The sequence below is a fragment of the Cricetulus griseus genome (genome assembly GCF_003668045.3).
Source record: "Cricetulus griseus strain 17A/GY chromosome 1 unlocalized genomic scaffold, alternate assembly CriGri-PICRH-1.0 chr1_0, whole genome shotgun sequence".
NCBI lineage: Eukaryota > Metazoa > Chordata > Mammalia > Rodentia > Cricetidae > Cricetulus > Cricetulus griseus.
Window position 1 is genome coordinate 25,775,559 of NW_023276806.1, and position 21,560 is coordinate 25,797,118.

Below are 21,560 nucleotides of genomic sequence, written 5' to 3' on the forward strand. Positions count from 1 at the left end.
GCAGCTGGTGGCTAAGGCTAACACAGGCTGGGTCACAGTGTTCACTGGTGGTGGTTCTCCATTCTAAAGAGGATGTGGACAGAGAAAACCTGGAGAATATAAACAGGCAGAAGGACCTAGGACACTGTCAGGAGAAGGAATTACAGCATCTAGAGTATAAACTCTTGAGCACAAGGCTTCAGGAGGGCATGGTACACAAAATCAAAGGAACTGTAAGGTCTTCATAAAACACCTTGAGTTTGAAGCTATGTGCACGTACCAATGAAAAGCTGGCTGTGTTGGGTAACTCTCAACCAAGGCAGTTTTAACTTCTAGGAGATACTGGCTGGAGACACTTTTGGTATTCTAGTATCTCCATAGAAGATGACAGGGATGTTCAAGGGACACACTGCTCTAAGAAAGATTGAGCCATCTCAAACATGAGCTGTGCTACAGAAGAGGGCAGCAGAGAAGTTCTTGAGAAATTCCACTCTCAATTATTTTGTTTTCTTACTCAGAAAACTTATTTCCCAACAATATAACAACCAGTGAGTTTATTTTGTAGACTTTGAGTCTAGCAGGAAGCAAGTTCAGCCGACTGTCAAGTTTTATCAGATGAAACAGCTTTTGATCTCAGAAGAACACAGAAAAGGAGCCTTATTTCAAACAAACCATAGCTTGGCTGTAACACCTTCAAAACAGAGAGGAAATTGCAAACTCAAAACTGTAGAGGGTGCTTAGGAAAAAATGGGAAAATTCTTATGAAGCCGCTATACTCCAGTTTAAATCAATTCAACAAATTCATGCTGACTGTATGTGTAGTCCTCTCATAAAAACCAAACAAATAAATACATAGTTGCTTAAGAAATTTACAATGTTCAACATGTCTATGTCTGTGGCCATCAGTCTAGTGTCAACCTACAGGACACTGTTTGTTTCCTTCACCCATTAGCTACATGGGTTCAGACTTCCCACTGCCATTTTTCTTACAACTGACTTAGGGTCACTTCTCAGACATGGCTTTGTTCAAAGGTGACTGTATTTACTTCTCATTTAGAAAGCTCTGCCACGGCTCATCCTGGCTAAAGGAATCAGTTACTTTAGCTGTCAGAGGACGTCTGCTTTCCCAGCTGAACTGTCACTCTGCCCTTCCAAGGAAATGACTGAATGCAGTGGACAAGGCCGCTTCCACGGGAGCAACACAATTCAGTTCTGAAGCTAGGGCGTTTGTTTGTCCCCGGGTTTCAGGGAAATCCAGGCAGAAGCTTTTCTAGCTGTTGTGGGGACATTTCAAAAGGCAGGAACGTCAGTCATAAATGCTGGGTTGAATTTGTCCTCCACAATCCTGAGAGATGACTTTAGGTGAGTTAATTCACACAGTGTTTTAGGTCTTAGTTTTTCACAGTAAAGATGATTTATTAGTTCCCCACAGTGTTGAAGAGTCAAGGAAAAGTAGATATATGAACTCAAGACCAAGGAGTCTTCTCTAGAGCATATTTTTCCCTCTGGGATCTACTTATTAAAATATACCTTCCAAGTGCTAATTCTCAGGAGCCTGGAATAAGCAAATGTAAGAGGGGACTATAAACCTAGGCTCCATGCTGACTCAGTTCTGAGGGAGGCAAACGCCAACCATGCAGTTAACAACCGAAAATAATGGGAAACACAGTGCTTAAAGTTAAACACAATATTAACTTGTGAACTCAGTTTTCTATTGCTGTAGAGTAAGTTATTGCAACTTAAAGGCTTAAACTTTTCATGGACCAAGAAAAGCCCATACCAGACATGGGTGGATTTTCTGTCTAGGGTTTAAATAGTAGTCAGGCCTACAATATTGTAAGTTCTAGAATAGACTAACAAAATATAACAATAATTAGTTAATACACTCTTCAGTAATTATACATTCAAACTCACACATTAACAATCCCAAACTTTATGTTGCATATTCTACAACTAGGAAACCTCTATTTTAAACCCACATCGAGGTTTCTTAGTTACTCTTGGCTTACAGATGAGTGTGACTGTGTATGTCAGTTTATTAGCAAATGTTGCTAACACTTCTTCCAGTCACAACTCACTAATTATGTGGCCAATGACACAGTACATTGATCAAAATAGGATGCCTTTGTTTAAGCCACTTACTCATACCAGGTTTAAACTGTCTTTTCTTGGCTCTTTCTTTCTCTCAAGGTATATATTCCATCATAACTGTTATTTTCCCATTGTTGCCTTTCCCGGTATGCATACACATACAAGTAAGATTTTCTCTGCTAACATTTATATTTGAGTCCCACACAGCCACTGAAGAACTGCCTGACAGCAATCCCTAGATGCTCCAGAAAGAAAATGGCCCATACCTCCTCGAGTACACTGGATCCAACTTGCTTCCTTTCAACTGATACTCTGGCCAGAACTTCGGGTACTGACTTCAATCAACATAGGACTTCAATCAAGATAAGGACTTCAACCTGGACCTTCAATCAAGCGTCTTCCATCAGACACTGACTGGATATAACCCATTCAGGACTTTCACTACACTAACATTTTTCTCCCCACAGGACCCCACGAGGCTGTGGTCATCCCAGTTCAGCAGGAAGTAGCTTGGAGAATACTACGCCCCCTTTCCCTACTGTTGACACCTAGTTAGGGCTAGTTTCCTATTGTTTAAGGTTGGGTTTGGAAAGAGATGTCCAAGCTTGGACATTTCTCTCAGATGACTTTAAGGTTTAGTTGGAACAGACATAGTTAAGATGTGATTTAGTAGATTATTATATCTTCTTGTAATTCACCTTTATGATTGTTAATTATAGATAATTTACACTGTTTTGATTCTCTTTAGACTAAAAGGGGAATTGTAGAGGAAATTCTGACACCATTTGGGTGTTGTCAGGGTGACATAGCAAGGCTCTATATATCAGGGATGCAGGCATGCGGCATTCCTTTTCCCTCTCCCGCCTGGCTGAACAGGACTGGCTCCATCTCGTGAGTACTTTCTTAATAAACTATCTGTGGTCAATCAAGTTCTGACTCTGCTGTGTTGCACATTCCTGACCCTAACAGTTATATCCTAAGAATAAGAGAATTTTTTCACATGTCAGAAATACACAATCTTTCCAACAATGAAAAGTCACTTAACTTAACCATCTTTACTTGTTATGAAATAAGATATGGGCTGGAAACCAAAGAAAAGAGCCTAGCATGGGATCTAGGCATAGGAGGTATTCATTAAGATATTTTATTCCTTTCTTTCTTGTAGCCTATTTAACTTTATAAACATCATTCATACCTCTTAGAAGAATATACTAAAAAAAAATAAATAAACTCAGAAAACTATAGCTTAAATTTGAAAAAAAAAGTTATAATTTGTTTATATTTCTATTGAAGATATGTGCCAGGCAAGAGAATAGTCACATACATGAATTTTAACAAATCTGGGTATAAAATCAGAATTACGAGGTAGAATGAGGATCCCTCACTTCACAGAAGGAGTAAGATTGAGGAAAGCGACAAGAGGGACAGGATGCGGAGAAATGACAAAAGGGAGAGGGTGAGGAGAATACTGAAGAGAAAAAACGGACAGAAAGTAAAACAAAATCAGGAAGCGAAAAGCAACAAATGGTAGGAAATATTGTAGATGGAGTTTCTGTCCTACCTGGTCCCACAGCCGTTTAGCCCCAAATAAACACACAGAGGCTTATATTAACTATAAACTGTTTGGCAGATGGCTTAGGCTTCTCATTGGTTAGCTCTCTCTTAATTATTAACCCATAACTATTAATCTATATATGTCTACATGGCCTTACCCTACCGGAGAAAGCCCGGCACCCTATCCTCTGGGTAGCTACATGGCGTCTCTCTGGCGGCTCCTCTCTGCCTTCCTCTTCCCAGCATTCTCCTAGTTTGGCAGCCCTGCCTATACTTCCTGCCTGGCTAATGGCCAATCAGCATTTATTCATCAACTAATAAGAGAAGCATATTCACAGCATACAGGACATCCCCCATCAGAAATATTAAGAGGGGATGGAGAGGGTAAATCAGAACGACGAAGAACATTAAACACTGAAGATGCTGACGTAACTTTCCAACGACTGATTCCAACTAAATCAGAAGAATATAACTTGCCCAGGAAAGGAGGTAGGAGCCAGGTACCAAAGGGAGCATGGCAGCAGACTGTGCAGGGATAGAGACTTAGCAAGCAAACTGGTTAGTAGAAGGAATACAACAAGTGAGACATTAACAGTGAACTAGATGAAGCTACTGGCAGCAAGAAGGGAAAAACTAGTTTTGAAAGCTCTCTGGACACAAAATCAATATTGCGTCATTAACTGGGTGAAGAGAGGCAAGCAGTCAAGATGACCCCGCTGTCTCTGGTGGAGGAGTGTGGAACTGTGCAGGAAGGGGGCCATCTTGTCTTCAGTAGTATTCTCTGCTTATTTACTATATTTTCTGTTGCTTTCCTTTCCCCCACACCCAACGGAAAATAATGAAAGCTGTAAATCAGAAAAAGGAAAAAGTGAGCATGGCTTGGGACATAAACTTGAGAGGCCCAAGAGACATCTGAGTACAGATATGGGTAGCTGAATGCAATGTTGTCGATTGTAAGCACAAAACCAGGGACCCTTGGCTCACCGAGGGGAAGAGCACAGGAGGACAGGAACTGACAAGGGCTCACCCTCCTACTCCTCAGGTCTAAGGACAGGCAGGAGGAAGGGTGCTTGCAAATGAACCCATGGGGAGGGAGCCAGAATGCTTGCAGGGAAAGCCAAGTAGTGTGATATAATAGAAGCCAAGGGAACAACTGACTGTCTCAAAGGAGGAAGAGGAAACGGCAGGGAGAGGGCACTACAGGAAATCCATACCCCCCTACAGCAGCTATGGGGAACCCCAACGACGGTCTGATTGAAATGATGGTGGACAGGAAGGAGAACCACTTCACAATGGAGTGACAACGACAATGAGAGAAGGAGGAGATGCAGACGGGTACTGAAATCTCTTCTTCCAGAGCTCTGAGGAAAGGGTCAGAGAGGGTGCGTGTGGTAACAAGCCAGAGACAAAAGAGGAGCTGCTGATACTAAAGAGAAAGGAGAAGAAAATACCACTTACAGGTGGGAAGTGATGAATCTAGCAGTTATGGGGGTGCATGGACCACTGTACACAGTTCTGAGGGGAATGCTGAGGGAGCTCACCCCTGCTGGAGTCTACAAGAGCTTTGACTCAAAGACTCGAGGCTCTTCTGGGAAACTAAACCAGCTGGGAACCACACGGAATGACCACACGCACTAGTAGTGAACACAGCAGAAACAGAAGAACTGAGCAGACAGAAGAGCTACCGAGCAGCACCAGCCCGCGGACTCTTGCTTCACAGGACTTGGCAGCTTGGAAGCAGATATGAAAAGAACACAGAGGAGGGTTTTCGTTTTGTTTATTTTTCATGTGTGTGTACACCTGTATACACATGTGTGAGTGCAGGCATACATGCGTGTGGCCAGAGGATAATCACCAGTGTCATTCCTTAGGCTACCTTTTATTTGAGACAGGGTCTGCCAACTGCCTGGAACTTCAGCAAACAGGTCTAGACAGTTCGTACCTGCCTGTCTTTGCCTCCCCGGAACTGGCATTACAGGTGTGTGTCACTGCGCTTGACTCCCCCTGGGTTCTGGGATCTGAACTCAGATCACCACACTCTCTAGTCATGCATTTGAACCCCGAAGCCACTTCCCCAGCTTGGGCACAAGGTTCTCATCAGTACTGAACTTAATGTCTAGACCACGGCACGGAATCTGAAGGCAGGGCTAAGCAAACTTCCAATAAAGGGTCAGATGGCCAATATTTTAGGCTTTCCAGTCCCTGTTACAAGCCCCCCTCAGCTCTGCTGATGTGACATAAGAGCCGAAATAGACAAGGCACACGGGAAGGCAGCTGTGTCACGTACAGAATCAGAACCAGGCGGCGGCGGGATTCCACCTGCCTCGAGTGGTTCACCAAGCCAGGACTTAGGAAAAAGCAGTGAGGATATACGAAAAGCCTCCATATCAGAGGAATGAATACACCCAGACTCTGAAAAGTGGAAGAACTGGAGGCCAAAATGAAGTTTTATGGCATGAATAAACCAAACACATGGAGGGCTAAGGCAGTTTGTAGGACAAACCTTTGAGCCTATTTCACAAACATCAATGGGGTCATTGTCTCCACAGCAGCTTGTGTTCTTATCTTTCTGAAAAGGGTCTTCCCAGGTCTAAAAAACAGAACAAACAGAAACAATCAAAAATGAGGCAGAAATGCAGGTTAATACCCACTGCAGTAGATGCTAATCTTTCCAACGATCATGAAGTTTCATGGCTATCAATGAGTCAAAGGGAAAATGAGGCAAAGTTATGCAGGCTCTGGCTAGCACCAGTACAAGGCACACCCACAATCATCAGAATAAAACAGGAAGAGATTTACGAAGGCACTTCCTCCCTCTGTCTCTAATTTGTGTCATCACATCTGAAAGTGGGTGGTAGTTCCAGAATATTCATTTTCCAAGCTTAGTCAGTGGCTAAACTCACATTCACAAATCTCAGGGTTTCACTGTTTCTCTCTTTCTACCAACAGTCTCGTCCGTGGCCTGTCACTCACAGCTCCATGTGACACGGTGGCAGTCTCGTCTAGATTTTCATATCTGAGATGAACTTCCTATGAGATAAGGGTCTTCTACTGCTAGAAACAGCTTTCCCTCCAGAATCAAAGGACAAGGCATGATTTACTCCAGTGAGGGAAAAACTATCTTTGTCTCACTTTCCTCCCTTAAAAACTTTCTACCTTTGTCATTGAATTTCAGGATCCTGACAAAAATCATGCAAATAAGTCAATTCTTGGGTCTACTGGGAAGATAATAACCCATTGGCTATAAAATATACACTACAGTTTTGGAGATGAATAATGTAATGGGAATTTGCTATCAATTTAAGATCTCTCCCAGGCATCATCTCTTCCCAGAAGCTTGACTTTGAATCAAACTACAGAAATTGACTAAAATGATTTGTCTTAAATTGATATTAGAAGGGATGAGAAACTGCAATCTCAAGACCCAGCCACCGATATCCCCGCATTTATATTATCCAAGGTTACTTTCTCTATTTCATGTAGGTAACTAAAACTGCACTTATTTACAGGCAACCCCCAGAAAAACTCCAGTATTTTCCTTCTAGTCTTAATTATAATACATCTACTGCCCCATCTTTACATTGGGAAAAAACCAAAAACCAACAAATAATCAGATCTAGCATAGCAAGCATGCCCCAATGCTAAAACTACTAATAAACAAAACACTACAAGAATAACAATCAATATAATTGTTAATCTTATGTACTGGCCATAGGTGACAGATACCTTCTAACACACACACACACACACACACACACACACACACACACACACACCCCTACCTTGTGAGGAATACATTGTTATCCATCCCATAGAACACATAAACTGAAACAGTTTAAAGTGGTCAAAGCTCACTGAGTTTCTAAGAAACAGAGACAGGGTTAGAATCCATATTGAGAATCAGAACTTAGGATGCTTGCATTTCAGCAAGAACAGCAAATTCTGTCTCCCAGTTTCCCCTGACACTGAGAAGGTCTGCACTTCCTGCAGCAGCTCCGTTCTCTCTAGTCCTCCCATCACTGCGGCTTCTTTCCTATTGCTGATTACCAGGCACTCACATCCACTCACAAGGTTAGATACTAAGGATCCACTTGGGGCCAGGAGTGGCCATGAATAAGGCAGGCTCTGTTGCACAAATTCTCTTTGATCTTAATAATAAAAACTCAGAGTCAGCTGTCAGGGGGTGAAAGCTAAGGATCAGAGAAGCTGAGCCACCAGCCACTAGAGTTCTTAACCTCTACCAAAGCTCAGACCAAAGGGATGATCCGCCTCCTCAGTCTGACTGCCCTGTCTTATACTCCTCTCTCCATCCAGCCACATCCCTTCCTGTCTCCACCTCCTTAGTGCTGGGATTAAAGGCATGTGACTCCCAAGTACTGGGATTGAAAGTGTGAGCCACCACTATCTGGCTCTGTTTCTCTTTTAGACTGGATCAATTTCGAGTAGCCCAGGATGGCCTTGAGCTAACAGAGATCTGTCTGCCCCTGCCTCCCAAGTGCTGGGATTAAAGGTGTGGGCCATCACTGCCTGCCCTCTATGGTTAACTAGTGTGGCTAGCTCTGCACTCTGATCTTCAGGCAAGCTTCATTTGTTAGATCATCAACAAAATATCATCACAAGGCTCAGTAACCAAGAGAGTGCTGTGTTAATAAATGGTGTAACATGTGTGTCGATGTGTAGAGGAACCAACATGGGACCAAACTGAAACCAACAATCTAGGCCATAAAGTCAGAAACACCCATGAGTTTCCTTTCCTAAGGCAGTGGATTCCCTTTTCATGGTGTTGAGCCGGAAGTCACGCTGGTCAAAAGAAGACAGCTGCATACCACAACAACTTTGACTAAACATCCAGACCTCAGTTTCCTCAACTAATATAAAGAATGACACAAGCGAGGTAACCTTTGGATACATCCTATCCCTAGTCCTGATTGTTAGTGTTCATTCATAATCTCCATGCATACCACCAGTGAATAGGACGCTCACAGATTCTTGCCATAACCTAGCCTACAGAGAGCAACGCTAATTTTAAGAAACTCTTTCCTTATATTGTCATCTCGGCTGTGAGCCGAGCCTATAACAGCTGGGCCATCTCTACAACCTTCGTTTCTTATTTTGAGGCAAGAGTGTCGTCTCATAGCATGTACGCAATATGGCTTTGGAGAACTTTTTCCTACTTTTTTAGATTTATTTGTTTTATGTGGATGAATGTTTGCATGTGTGTGTATATGTGCACCACACTTGTGCCTAGTGGCTGTGGAGGCCAGAACAGGGCACTGGATCTCTTAGAGCTGGAGTTACAGATGACTGTGGCCATCCTGTGGGTGCTGGGAAGTGAACGTGGCCACCTGCAAGAGCCATGGTGTTCCTAATCACTGGGCTCTCTCCAGTCTCTTGGTGAAGTTTTCTGTCGGTTGATTGGCTCACCTAATTCACCCTCACTACTCCACTTTCAATATAATCTATCAGTTTAGTTTCTAATGTTGAGGAATTAAAAATATAATGAAATATTCTTAAGTCATTCAATATTGTTAATTTTAAGGACATTTCTTCATAATCCTTCATACCAGCAAAGAAAAAAAGGGTGGGGTTCCTTCCCCATTTTTTCCTTTAGTGTTGCACGTTTTCAGGGTTTTGTTGTATTTCAAAGTTTTTACACTAAGTAATGTCACTTTTAACTTGACTTTAAACAGGTGAGGAAACTGAACAATGTAAAACTTTGAGAGTGCCCTCTAGTGGAAGTTTAGGTGCATAACAAGACGGAGAAAAGAAAAGGTTCAGACAGAGCGGAACCTTCACACTCTTCAACTAAGAAAAAAGACAAACAGGACAAAATGGGCTAAAGACACAAATAGATGATTTGAGAAAAAAATAAATATGGATGACTAATACACTTAAGAAACATTGTTGATCTGAGAACTACAAATTAAAAGTACATTTCAACACTATTTCAAAAATTTAGAGATTTGACAACCCCAAATAGCCGATAGACTATTGCTCATCTGGAACCCTACATAATGCTGGAAAGAGTGTACATTGTTATAACTTCTTATATGACTAATCTGGGAATACTTAATAAAGAAGACTGGGTTTATAACTCACAATTCGATTCATAAACATCTCTCTAGTATAGTGGTTCTCAAGCTTCCTAATGCTGTGGCCCTTTAATGCAATTCCTCATGTTGTGGTAACCCTCAACCATAACATAATTTTGCTATTGTTATTAATCATAATGTAACTTTATCTGTGTTTTCCCAATGGTCTTAGGCGACCCCTGGGAAAGGGTTATTTGACCAAAAAAGGAGTTGAAACCCATAAGGTGAGAACAATGGATCTAGTAGATAATCTGAAAATAAAAAGTCTTAGCATGGGATCAAGAAAAGAATAATAGAAAGCCACAAACAACTTATTAAGAAGTAATTATAAATCTACAAATATGAAATCAGAATACATATTGACATGGCCTAAAACAAATCCTGGCTTTGCACAGGAATTGGAGATCATTACCTTACAATCTATATCAACCAATATGCTTGTAATCACTATGCTACGGCCCTTGGGTCTCTTGGAAAATAATTGAAAACGAAAAGAAACAGCTGTCCATACATGCAGGTGTTGACAAGTTCTTGTCGATCATCTACCGTTCTTAACTCCAAATTAGAGCGAGAGAGAGCTACTCATCCCAATCTGCATCAAACTGGATCAAACGGGATGGACAGTCTATCACCTTTATCATCATCAGCTAACTTGAGTGGCAACAGCCACACCACTGAACTAACATCACTGAGAACCAACTACAGAGCTCACCCTAGGCCACCTCCTTCATTACAACAGCCTTTCTGGGTAGGAATCAAGATCATCCAGATGAGTATACAGGCCTTAGAGACTTGATCTCTTCCCTCAGGATCTACATATAACAAACAACACCATCTACCTAATGTTTGTGGTCAATGACTCAAACTTATAAGGAAGTTTAAAATAATAAACACGTCAATACTGCATTCAGACTGAAAGCTGAATTTTAAAGTGAGACTAATTTTTTTCACATTATCTACACCCATGTTCTAAATATGCCCTCACAGAAAGGGATTACTGCAATGACCCTGCTAGACATGAGTAAACTAAATGTAGTCAGTCTCAGTCGGAGGCAAGCACTGCCTGGAGACCACAGCCAGCCAGTCTAAGAAGATGATGTCATAGCCATGAGTCACAAGCTCATTGATGGTAAGATCTCTACTAAGCGTTCTGCTTAAATGTCCTTCTAAGCAGTTGGTTTGGTAACTGTTCTCAACAAATGTCCTGCTCAACCAAGACAAAACATAGGTGACCAAATAAACAATATTCATTCATTCACGTGCTGGAATGGCTGGTTTTTGTGTGTCAATCTGACACAAGCTAGACTCATCACAGAGGAAGGAGGTTCTGTTGAGGAAATTGCTCCATGAGATGCAGCTGTAAGGCATTTTCTCAACTAGTGATCAATGGGGAAGGGCCCAGCCCACTGTGGGCTAGGAGTCCTGGGTTCTATAAGAAAGCGGGCTGAAGCCAGGGCCACGGTGTAGTGTCATCCAGGCTTGGGCTGCTGCCAAGGGCCATGTCTAGGTCCATGTCCCTGCTGCAGCGGCAGTCTGGGTGGATGTCTGTGACTGCAGCTAGTCTGAGTTGATGACTGTGACTGCAGTTCCCACTTAAGACGGTGAGGAAGGAGTTGCACAGTTGGCTCCGCCCCTCACTGGCTGCAGCACTAGGGAGAGCAGACTCTGCACCTCACCTGGGCAAAACAGCAGAACTGTCCCCCATTGGCAGGGGTGTGGGTGAGCCTACTGCAGGTGGCCAAAGCTAGTCCCAGGGAAACAAAATTGGGAAAGCTGACTCTGCCCCTTGCTGGCTACAGCACTTGGGAGAACAGGCCCTGCATCTCGCCAGAGCAGCACAGTAGGTCTGACCCTATAGATGGGGTGAAGGGAGGGGATGATATGCAGGGGATCTAGGAGATGTGGGTGAAGGAGGGAAGACCGCCCCCTTCCTCAACACCACTCCCCACCCCCACCCCCGCGCGCGTGCATGCGCGAGAGATAAGGGCCTGCACCTCACCCAAGCAGCAAAGTAGAGCTCTCCCTGTTGGTGGGGCTGCAGCTGAGCCAGCCCTGAGGGCATGAGGGCAGGAGAGCTGACACCCGGCCCCCCATATGCTCCCTACAACAACTGGGAAAGTGAGCCCTGCACCTTATCTGGGCAAAAGAGTAAAACAGTGGTGGGAGACGGACCCAGTGAGCAGGAGAAATGGCCCCACTCTTTGCTGCCTGCTGCACTGGGTGAGCTGGCCAGGGCAAAGCAGTTACCCCGTTACCCAGAACCCAGGGCTATGAGTTGGCCACCCCAACATCCACGTGATCTATGAACTTCAGGAGCATGTGAAGGAAAGGACCTGCAAGATCCAAATCTGCAGCGATCCCATGACACAGGACAACCACTAAAAGAGGAACCATCATCACCAGTACAGCTGAAACCAGAGGCCTCAAACCGGACCAAAACTCATAGCAATGCACACTGACAAGTAAAGGCTTTACTGTGGGACTCACTGGACCACACTGCAGCTTCCACACTGAGAATTTGTTTTGTTTTCGAAGGGAGGTTGCAAGGGCAGAGGGTGAATGCAAGGGGACTGGGAGACAAGTGAGATTGGGATGAATACTGAGAAATACACAGAATCATTAAAAATATTTTAAAAGGAAATAGGCTGAGCAAGCCAGGGGAAGCAAGCCAGTAAGCAGCACCCCTCCATGGCTTCTGCCTCAGCTCCTGCCTCCAGGTTTCTGATCTATTTTGAGTTCCTGTCTTGACTTCCTGTAATAACAAACAGTAATATAGAAGTGTAAACCAAATAAACCCTTCTCTCCCCAGCTTGCTTTTTGGTCATGGTATTTTGTTGCAGCAGTAGAAACACTGTGAGGCAAACACCCCCTCAATGAAGTCATTAACTTATTCATCCCAAGATGTTTACTGTTGCGCACAGGGCTACATTCCTATAATCCTAGGGCTTGGGAAGACTGGGGAAGGTGTTTTCAGTGAGCCTCACGAAACAAACACAAAATTACTGATCACCAATTCAGTGTATCAATAATCAAACTGGTCCACTGAAATATAACCACCAATAAAATAGAATTCCTGAGCTAATGAAGTCTGCATTCTACCTTCAAGAAACTGACAGTAAACAGGATAAATGACAGTTATAATTTGTGGGTATTTAGAAAAAGAGGGAGTGATGCGTGAAAATAGTAAAGTTCATGAGGCAGGGTGAATGATTTACAGCTTGAGAGACATCACAAAGGCTTGGACTAGAGCAAACATTCCAGTTGTGCGTGCTGGAGAGGAAGTCGGCTGAGGGCGAGCTGGGAATGAAGAAGAGGGAGGAGAAGGAAGGAGGGCGTGGAGGAAAGAAAGATGGAGACAGCATCACAAAGGGACCAGTAATTGGTCTTCCCTCTAAAAGCTGTCTGATCAATAGTCAGGCAAAAAAAAAAAAAAAAAAAAAAAAAAAAAAAAAAAAAAGATATTATGTAGGACTCTCCCTTGCCATGAGCAGTCTCTGTAATCTCAGCTAAAAAAAAGTCCCATTAAGTTATTTTCATGTGGGAAATAACTAAAATATGCGACCTTTAGTGAAGCTGTACATAGTGAAACACACTGGAGCACGAGTGCTCTTGAGCATGCGCGCGCGCGCGCGCACACACACACACACTTCTGGGTTTTAAAAGAGTAAGTCTCTCTGGTTGAAAATGGAAGGAAGGACAGATGTCTGTTCTCTCCTTCATGCCCAGCCTCCCCTGAGCCACCTAACTCTGCTTGGTACCTGGACACACTCAGCCCATAACAGGCATAGTTTCCCACTGCTGCACGAGGCCTCTGAATACCCACGCCACTTCTTCCTTGTTCCTTGTAGCTCTTTATCCAGACAATGGCAGTGCATGGGGCTCTTCTGACTGTCTAAATGGAAACACTCCTTTTCCCCTCCATAGCCTAATTCCCTGTCTCACTTTCATCTTGCATCCTTTTTTTCAAAATCAATTGTGTTCATTTTATGTGTATTGTCTTGTCTACGTGTATGTATGTGTACATAAGTGCGTGGCCGGTGCCTCAGGAGGCCAAAAGAGGGCACTCGATCCCCTGGGACTTGGAGTTACTGATGGTTGTGAGCCACCAAGTGGATGCTAGGAACTGAGCCTGAGTCCTTTGGAAGAGCAGCCAGTGCTCTTGACCACTGAGTCATCTCTCCAGCCCCTTCTTCCATATTTCTAACTGTCTGACATTTCATTGTTTTGCTTACTGTCTTACTTTCTGTCTGGAATAAAAGTTCTCGAGGAATTTTATCATTTTTATCCATGCACTCAGAACAAGAACGGTCCCTGGCAAGTAGCAAGCACCAATGAGTGAAGAGGCGGGGTGAAGGCCAGAGATCAGAGCACCAGACGACCCACAGGGACACAAGTGGGGAAGGGGGGCCTTCCAGTGAGTCTTAGAGTCACATGGGGCAAGAGGCAGGCTAAGAGCTTCCGACTTTAGTCTACTACCAATATGAAACCACTCAAAGGTTCCTGTATGAGGAAACATTACCAGACTTCGTTGCCATTGAGATGGCTGTCCTACAACTCTTTGTTGTAGATCAGGCTAGTCTCAAACTTACAGAGATCCCTCTGCCTCTGCCTCCCAATTGCTGGCCAGATCTTTATTTCTAAAACATCATTTTAGATGTTGATTGAAGTATGAAAATTAGGTAATGGAGAATGCATAGTACACAGTAAATTAAGGGATGGCTCCAGTTTAATTCAGTTGAATTTAGAAAGGACACGACTTTAATCCCAGAATTCTGAGTTCCAGGCCAGCCTGGTCTACAAAGTGAGTTTCAGGATAGCCAGAACTACAGAGAGAAACCTGTAGGGAGCCGTCCCTGCATTCTCCATTACAAGATGGCGCCTGCATCCGGCAGGCACCAAATGTAAACAAGTTAATGCGCGCAGGCACTGGGTAACTTTCCATTCCTTGATCTCTGCCTATTCCGTGGCGTCATATGGTCCAATGAGCTGCAGCCAATCATAGGGTGACACGTCCCAGGCGGCGGTTGCCAGCCTTTATTAGGGGACAGGATTCTTGGCTCGGGGTCTCCGCTTTTGTAAGCTTATGCTGTTCCTCTCAAGAGGCATTAAAGCTTTACTGTAGAAGGATCCGAATGTCCTGTGTTGTTCTTGCCGGCAAGACGATCGCGCGGGACAGAAACCCTGTCTCAAAAGCACCCCCCACAAAAGGAAAGAAAGGAAGGAAGGAAGAAAGGAAGGAAGGAAGAAAAGAAAGGAAGAAAGAATAACAGACTAGACCCGGGCAGGTAAGAACACCCTGAAAGTTCACACACACCCACAGCAGCACGAAAACACAGCTGTTCTTTAAATAGAAAACCACAGAAGGTCCTCTCGGTTTCAGTCATGATCTCCCACCCCCTACCCTTCTCATTAGTAGATTTGCTGCATTTGGTTCCTTTGCTAATTTTATCGGGGTGGGTGGGGTGTAGGGTTGAGACCAGACCTTGCTATATATAACCTAGGCCGGCTTCAAACTGGGACTAACCCTCTTGCTTCAGCCTCAGAAATGCTGAACCCAGATATGCTTTATTATTATTTTAATAAAATAAATAGAATCAGTACAAGTTAGCAGCGCCAATTGTGCTACACTGTAACCAGTCAATTGCTCTAATGCAGTGGTTCTCAACCTGTGGGTTGTGTACCTCCTTGACAAACCTCTTATCTCCAAAAATAGTTATATTATGATTCATAACAGTAGCAAAGTATCAATGAAAATAATTTTATGGTCGGGGTATCACCACAACACGAGGAACTGTATTAAAGGATCGCAGCATTAGGGAGGCTGATGACCTTCATAGCAAGCACTAATCACCAAGATAAAACAACCGCTACTGCTAACAGGGTGCCGTCCACCGCACGCTAGTCTGATGAAACTGTCGCGCGCAGCACCTGGGCACAGCCATGTGCAGTGCATGTCCATGCTCTCTGCTTTACAGATGGAGAGACAGGCAGGCCGTCTCAAGGTCACAGTGCTGGTGTGACAGCCAGGCTCTCAGGCATTCATCACTCTGCCGGACCTCATGCCTACTTCCCATCTTTTCATATCCTTGCCTCCTAGCATCACCCTTAAGAAGTCGCTCAAGAAATGAACATTAGTTATATTCCCAAACTGCTCGCCTTGGCCTGTCTCTGCTGCTTTTGCCCCTAATAGGTAGCTTCTCTGGCCCTCCTTCCACCCACACAGCCTCCTCTCCCATAATCCTCTAAGCTCTATGGACCTTTTTTAACCTTTCCCTGTTAGGGTCAACAGAATCATCTCCGTAGAAACCTAAGAAGCCAAGACAACTGCCTTCATGCCTTGAACGTGCACTCTCATTTCTAGCCATCAGTTTTAACCAAGAGTGCATCCAAGTGGGTGGTCCAGCTACATCAAAGGGAAACCGGCTCTACAAAGAACAATTCTCCTTTCTTTTCATGTGAGTGGTTATCTAACCAGACATCTGTTTTTCTCAGCTGTCCCTTTCCTACACAGTCCCCATGTAAATTTTCATGTAATTAAAAACTAATACTTAAAACTATAAACATTAAATTTCCACACAGCTGATGATGGAATGGGGCTTATGATCATAAAGGGGAAAAAAAAAAAAAAAAAAGACCACTTCTCTACGTCTTCAAAACCCAGACCTTGGATCAGACATACCAAGTTTTACTCACTAAATAATCAGGAAGAGTTGCTACTTCAGAGAGTGAGAAAACCGCGAGGTAAGTAAAAAGAGGCAAGAATGGCAACGTGGTTCTGCTTCAGCAGTGAGGACTTGCCATCACACGTGCCTTGACCTCCGTGTTCTCCAGTCTGAATTCCAGACTTAAAACAGTGAGTTCCCTAAGTAATGTAACTCAGTCCACCTGTTAGAGTTATTAAAAATAAAATGTATCCAGAAATGTACATAAAGCATATGAAAGGAATGGCTAGATAAAGATTTGCTCAGAATTTTTCATTGACAATAGCTAAACCCACAAAAAAAGAGACATGCAGGGCTGGAGAGATGGCTCAGCGGTTAAGAGCACTGACTGTTCTTCCAAAGGTCCTGAGTTCAATTCCCAGAAACCACATGGTGGCTCACAACCACCTTGAATGAGATCTGGTGCCCTCTGCTGGCGTGCAGGCACAAGACTGTAAAGACTGTATACATAATAAAATTAAAAAAAAAAAAAAGAGAGAGAGAGAGAGAGACATGCTTAATGTCAACTGTTAATCTTCTAAGTGCCGGACTCCAAGAACCTGAGTGATAACTGTATCGGTTTGAAGTAAAGTTTACAGGCACAGTTGAACGCCACGCTAAAAATTTTAAAGTCACAAATCTCTGAAACTGGTATGTTCTAGGAACTTATCTAAATTCAGGGAGCTCACAGGACTAGAAGACATAAAAGTTTCCCATTGGAACAGGGATGTTACCTGAGGGAAGGCCCCGTAATTCCATATATAGCCCTTGTGAGGGAAGACATTTGGTACATAGCGCAGCTTTCCATTCTTTGCGTCTTGCTTAATGGGATTCAGTGGTTCCTCAGTGGCAATCTAGGCAGATCACAAGGGGAGGCAGGGAGAGGAAATGAAACAATTAGCCCTGTATACAATGAACAGATATTAAATCCACCATAGTACCACCAAATATTCCCATCCCAACTTAATAATCAAAGGTGCTTTAGCATGAATTACATCAATTCTTATTAGCAGTTAACAAGGACCGTGTAAGAAAAACCACCTGGAAAGAAGACACTCGATTAAATATTTATGCTCAAACTTTTTGGACACTGCATTATTTCTAACAGAAACAGTAAGATGAATGGAAAACATCAGGGTAAAAGTAAATCAATATTGTTGTTGCTGTTACTCTTGGGGCTTTTACTGCCAATAGTCTTACGATACTATAGTCAACTCAAAGGTGTTTTACCAAGATGGTGAGCATCTAGAGAGATGGCCTCCAGGTTAAGGGCGCTTGCTCTGCAATCATGTGAACCAGAGTTCAGTTCAGATACCAACCCATGTAACAAGCTAGGTATCTCTGCAAACACTGAGAAGCCAGGTCTGGGTGTGGTGGAGACAGGAGGACCACTGGGGTTTGCTGACTCCCAGTGTAGAGGAGACACAAGCTTTAGGTTCTGAGTAAGACACTGCCATGGCAGAACAAGTAGAGAATGATAGAAAAGCACACCCAACACTCTGGCCTCTGTAGCTCCTGCACACAGACACTCGAGGACTCTCTCTCTCTCTCTCTCTCTCTCTCTCTCTCTCTCTCTCTCTCTCTCTCTTCTCTCTCTCACACACACACACACACACACACACACACACACACACAGGCTCACGAACACAAACAAGACAAAGGTTTTTTGGATACACCTGACATGAGTAAAGGATTTCGATTTTGGTCTTGCCACTTTGATTCAGCAAAACATTGGAAATCCTTGCCAGAGTAGTTACACAAGGGAAATAAAAGACATCTAAACAGGAAAAGGACTAAAGTCATCACTGCTTACTGACAACACAAATATATATGTAGAAATCACTTAAGGTTACACACACACACACACACACACACACATACACACACACACACACACACGCACACGCACACACACACGCACACGCACACGCACACGCACACACACACAGAGAGGGGGAAAAGGGAAGAGAGGGAGGGAAGGAGAGAGAGATTACTAAATGATTACTAAATGAATGTAATAAATTTGCAGGATGTAAAATCAACACACAATGTCCCTCCCCCAGGATTTCTGTTTAAAGCAGAAATCAAGAGACTATCCTATTTATAGCAAAACAACAATAAAACTCAAAGCACTTGGGAACAAATTTAATGGAGGAAAAGAAAGATTTGTTCCTATTGAGAACTATAAGTTGATAATGAAAAACATCAGAGGAGACACAAATGAAGGGGAAGATTTCTGTGTTGGATTGAAGGAGCATAATTCAGGGTCAATGCAATCCACAGTGAAGTTCCAAAGTCATTTAAAAAGAACAGAAATAGAAAGAGAAGTGTCCATGGAAACACACACACACACACACACACACACACACACACACACACACACACACACACACAAATCCTAAAAAGCTACAGTAATTATGAGCAAAAAGAAAAAAAAATCACTATCGATTCCCAAGCACACTACAAAACCACAGTAATAAAGTTGGATGGAATTTGCCAAAGTCAAGTTCAGAAACGGACCGGTGAGAGTGGGTTGCGGCAGAGGTGCCAGCAGCGACACACGACAGGAAAAGAACACTCTCCTGAAGAGACGGGACTGGGAAATAGCATAAGCATGTGTGTAAAAAGCAGCTGAAAATGGATTCCTGAAATATAAGGCAGAAACTATAAAAAGAGAAAACAGGAGGAAAGGACAAACTGGTATAGACAACAACTTTTGGGATTGGACCACAAAACCACAGGCAATAAAAGCAAAAATAGACAAATGGAATTATATCAAATTTAAAAGCTTCTGCATAGCAAGGGAAACAACCAACAGAATATAGACACAATATACTACTGTAGATTTAAGATGTCTTACATTTGTTTAAGCTGTGGAATATTTGTTTAATGATGCAAAGATGTGTTGCATTTGTTTAACTCTGTGAAGCTGTGATGCTTTTCCTGATTGGTCTAATAAAGACTGAACAGTCAATATCTAGGCAGGAGGGGACAGGTGGAGATGCCAGGCAGAGAAAATAAGTAGGAGGAGAAAAAGAGAAGAGAGGGAAGTGGGAAAAGAAGGAGGGGCCAGCTACACTGCAAGCAATGGAATAAGAAGGAAAGAAAGGTATATAGAATAGAGAAATATCAGAGCCTAGAGGCAAAAGGTTGACCTGATAATTAAGTTAGAAAAGCTGGCTAGAAATAAGCCAAGCTAAGGCCAGGCAGTCATAAGAAAGAATAAGTCTCTGGGGGATTATTTAGGAACTGGGTGGCAGCCCCCCAAAAGAGCCAAAGAGTTAAAAAAAATCTACAATATACATCATGGAAGAAAATGTATTTCAAATCCTACATCTGACAAGGGCTTAAAAGCCAAAATATACAAGAAACCAAATAGCTAATCAGAAAAACAAGGCAAGCAAACAAACAAAAAGTATAATTTAAAAATGGGGCAGTAGACTTATTTCTCAAGAAGATACACAAATGGTCAATGAGAATAAGAAAAAAATCATCACTATAGGTTTCAGGACTATTCCAGTCAAAACAATAATGAGGAGGCCAGCAAGATGGTTCAAACAGCAAAGGCATTTGATGTCAAGGCCTGAGTTTAAGTACCAGGTCCATCACACGATGGAGGGAAAGAACCATTCCCAAAGGTTGTCCACCTATTTACACACACACACACACACACACACACACACACACACACACACAAATGTTTAATAACAACAGCAAAATACCACAATGAGGGTTCACCAAAAGGACTATAATCAAAAGACTACAGATACTAAGTGCTAGTAAAGATGCAGGAAGGAAAGCCTACACTGCTGAGGAGGATAGCCTTGGACACTGCTGAGGAGGATAGCCTGGACACTGCTGAGGAGGATAGCCTTGGACACTGCTGAGGAGGATAGCCTGGACACTGCTGAGGAGGATAGCCTGGACACTGCTGAGGAGGATAGCCTGGACACTGCTGAGGAGGATAGCCTGGACACTGCTGAGGAGGATAGCCTTGGACACTGCTGAAGGAGAATAGCCTTGTACACTGCTGAGGGAGAATAGCCTTGGACACTGCTGAGGGAGAATAGCCTTGGACATTGCTGAGGAGGATAGCCTGGACACTGCTGAGGAGGATAGCCTGGACACTGCTGAGGGAGAATAGCCTGGACACTGCTGAGGGAGAATAGCCTTGGACATTGCTGAGGGAGAATAGCCTGGATACTGCTGAAGGAGAATAGCCTTGTACACTGCTGAGGGAGAATAGCCTTGGACACTGCTGAGGGAGAATAGCCTGGACACTGCTGAGGGAGAATAGCCTTGGACACTGCTGAGGAGGATAGCCTTGGACACTATTGAGGGAGGATAGCCTTGGACACTGCTGAGGAGAATAGCCTTGGACATTGCTGAGGAGGATAGCCTGGACACTGCTGAGGAGGATAGCCTTGGACACTATTGAGGGAGGATAGCCTTGGACACTATTGAGGGAGGATAGCATCGTGCATTGTTGAAGGAACAGAAATTCATACAGCCATCAAGGAAAACAGCAGAAAGGTTACCTGGAAAATGGAAAACAGAACTGACAGAACAAGCAACTCGATTCCAAATACAAAGCCAGAGGAGAGGATGTCAGGATGCTAACTTGGCATCTGATGGCATTTCACTTTCACAACAGCCAAGGGATGGATGGAAACAGGGCCCGCCAACTGATGAGCGGACAAAGAAAACAGGCTCCAAGGTTGAGCTCCGAGAGCTTGAGAGCCAAAGAGGGGTTACCAAAGGCTCGAAAGAGCAGGAGGCATGACAGGATGGGGAAGCTTGATCAGAGCAGAGGAGCAAGAGGCGCTGGCGCGTCTGCACAGTGTGGGGACAGCTGCAAACAAGGGGTGTACTTCCAAGGGTAGCAGGGACCCGGAAAGTACTCACTGTGGAAGTCAGGTATGTTTACAGACAGGTGAGTTTAACAGGATTCAAACATTATGTATCTATTCAAGTGTAACATGACATCATGTTTATGTTTCTATGTTATAGTTAATAAATAGAATTAAAATAACAAATTTCCATTTTAAAAAGCAGTATAAAAACTTTAGACAGGAATATTCTGTTGTGTTTTGAGTGCTGTTTTACAAGGCAGTGAACACAGTTACCAGGATATCACACATTT

General features: G+C 43.4%; 1 protein-coding gene across 4 annotated transcripts in view; it reads right to left on the bottom strand.

Annotated features, from left to right (window-relative positions):
* Window positions 1–21,560, bottom strand: part of LOC100756805 (inorganic pyrophosphatase 2, mitochondrial) — an 82,209-nt gene that overhangs the window by 39,131 nt on the left and 21,518 nt on the right. For all 4 annotated transcript variants that reach the window (XM_027395745.1, XM_027395743.2, XM_035450905.1 and 1 more), the window contains 2 exons: window positions 17,152–17,271; window positions 6,128–6,214 (listed from right to left, as the gene is read on the bottom strand). In XM_027395745.1, coding sequence (XP_027251546.1) covers window positions 6,128–6,214; window positions 17,152–17,271 — 207 coding nt within the window. The remainder of the gene's footprint in view (window positions 1–6,127; window positions 6,215–17,151; window positions 17,272–21,560) is intronic.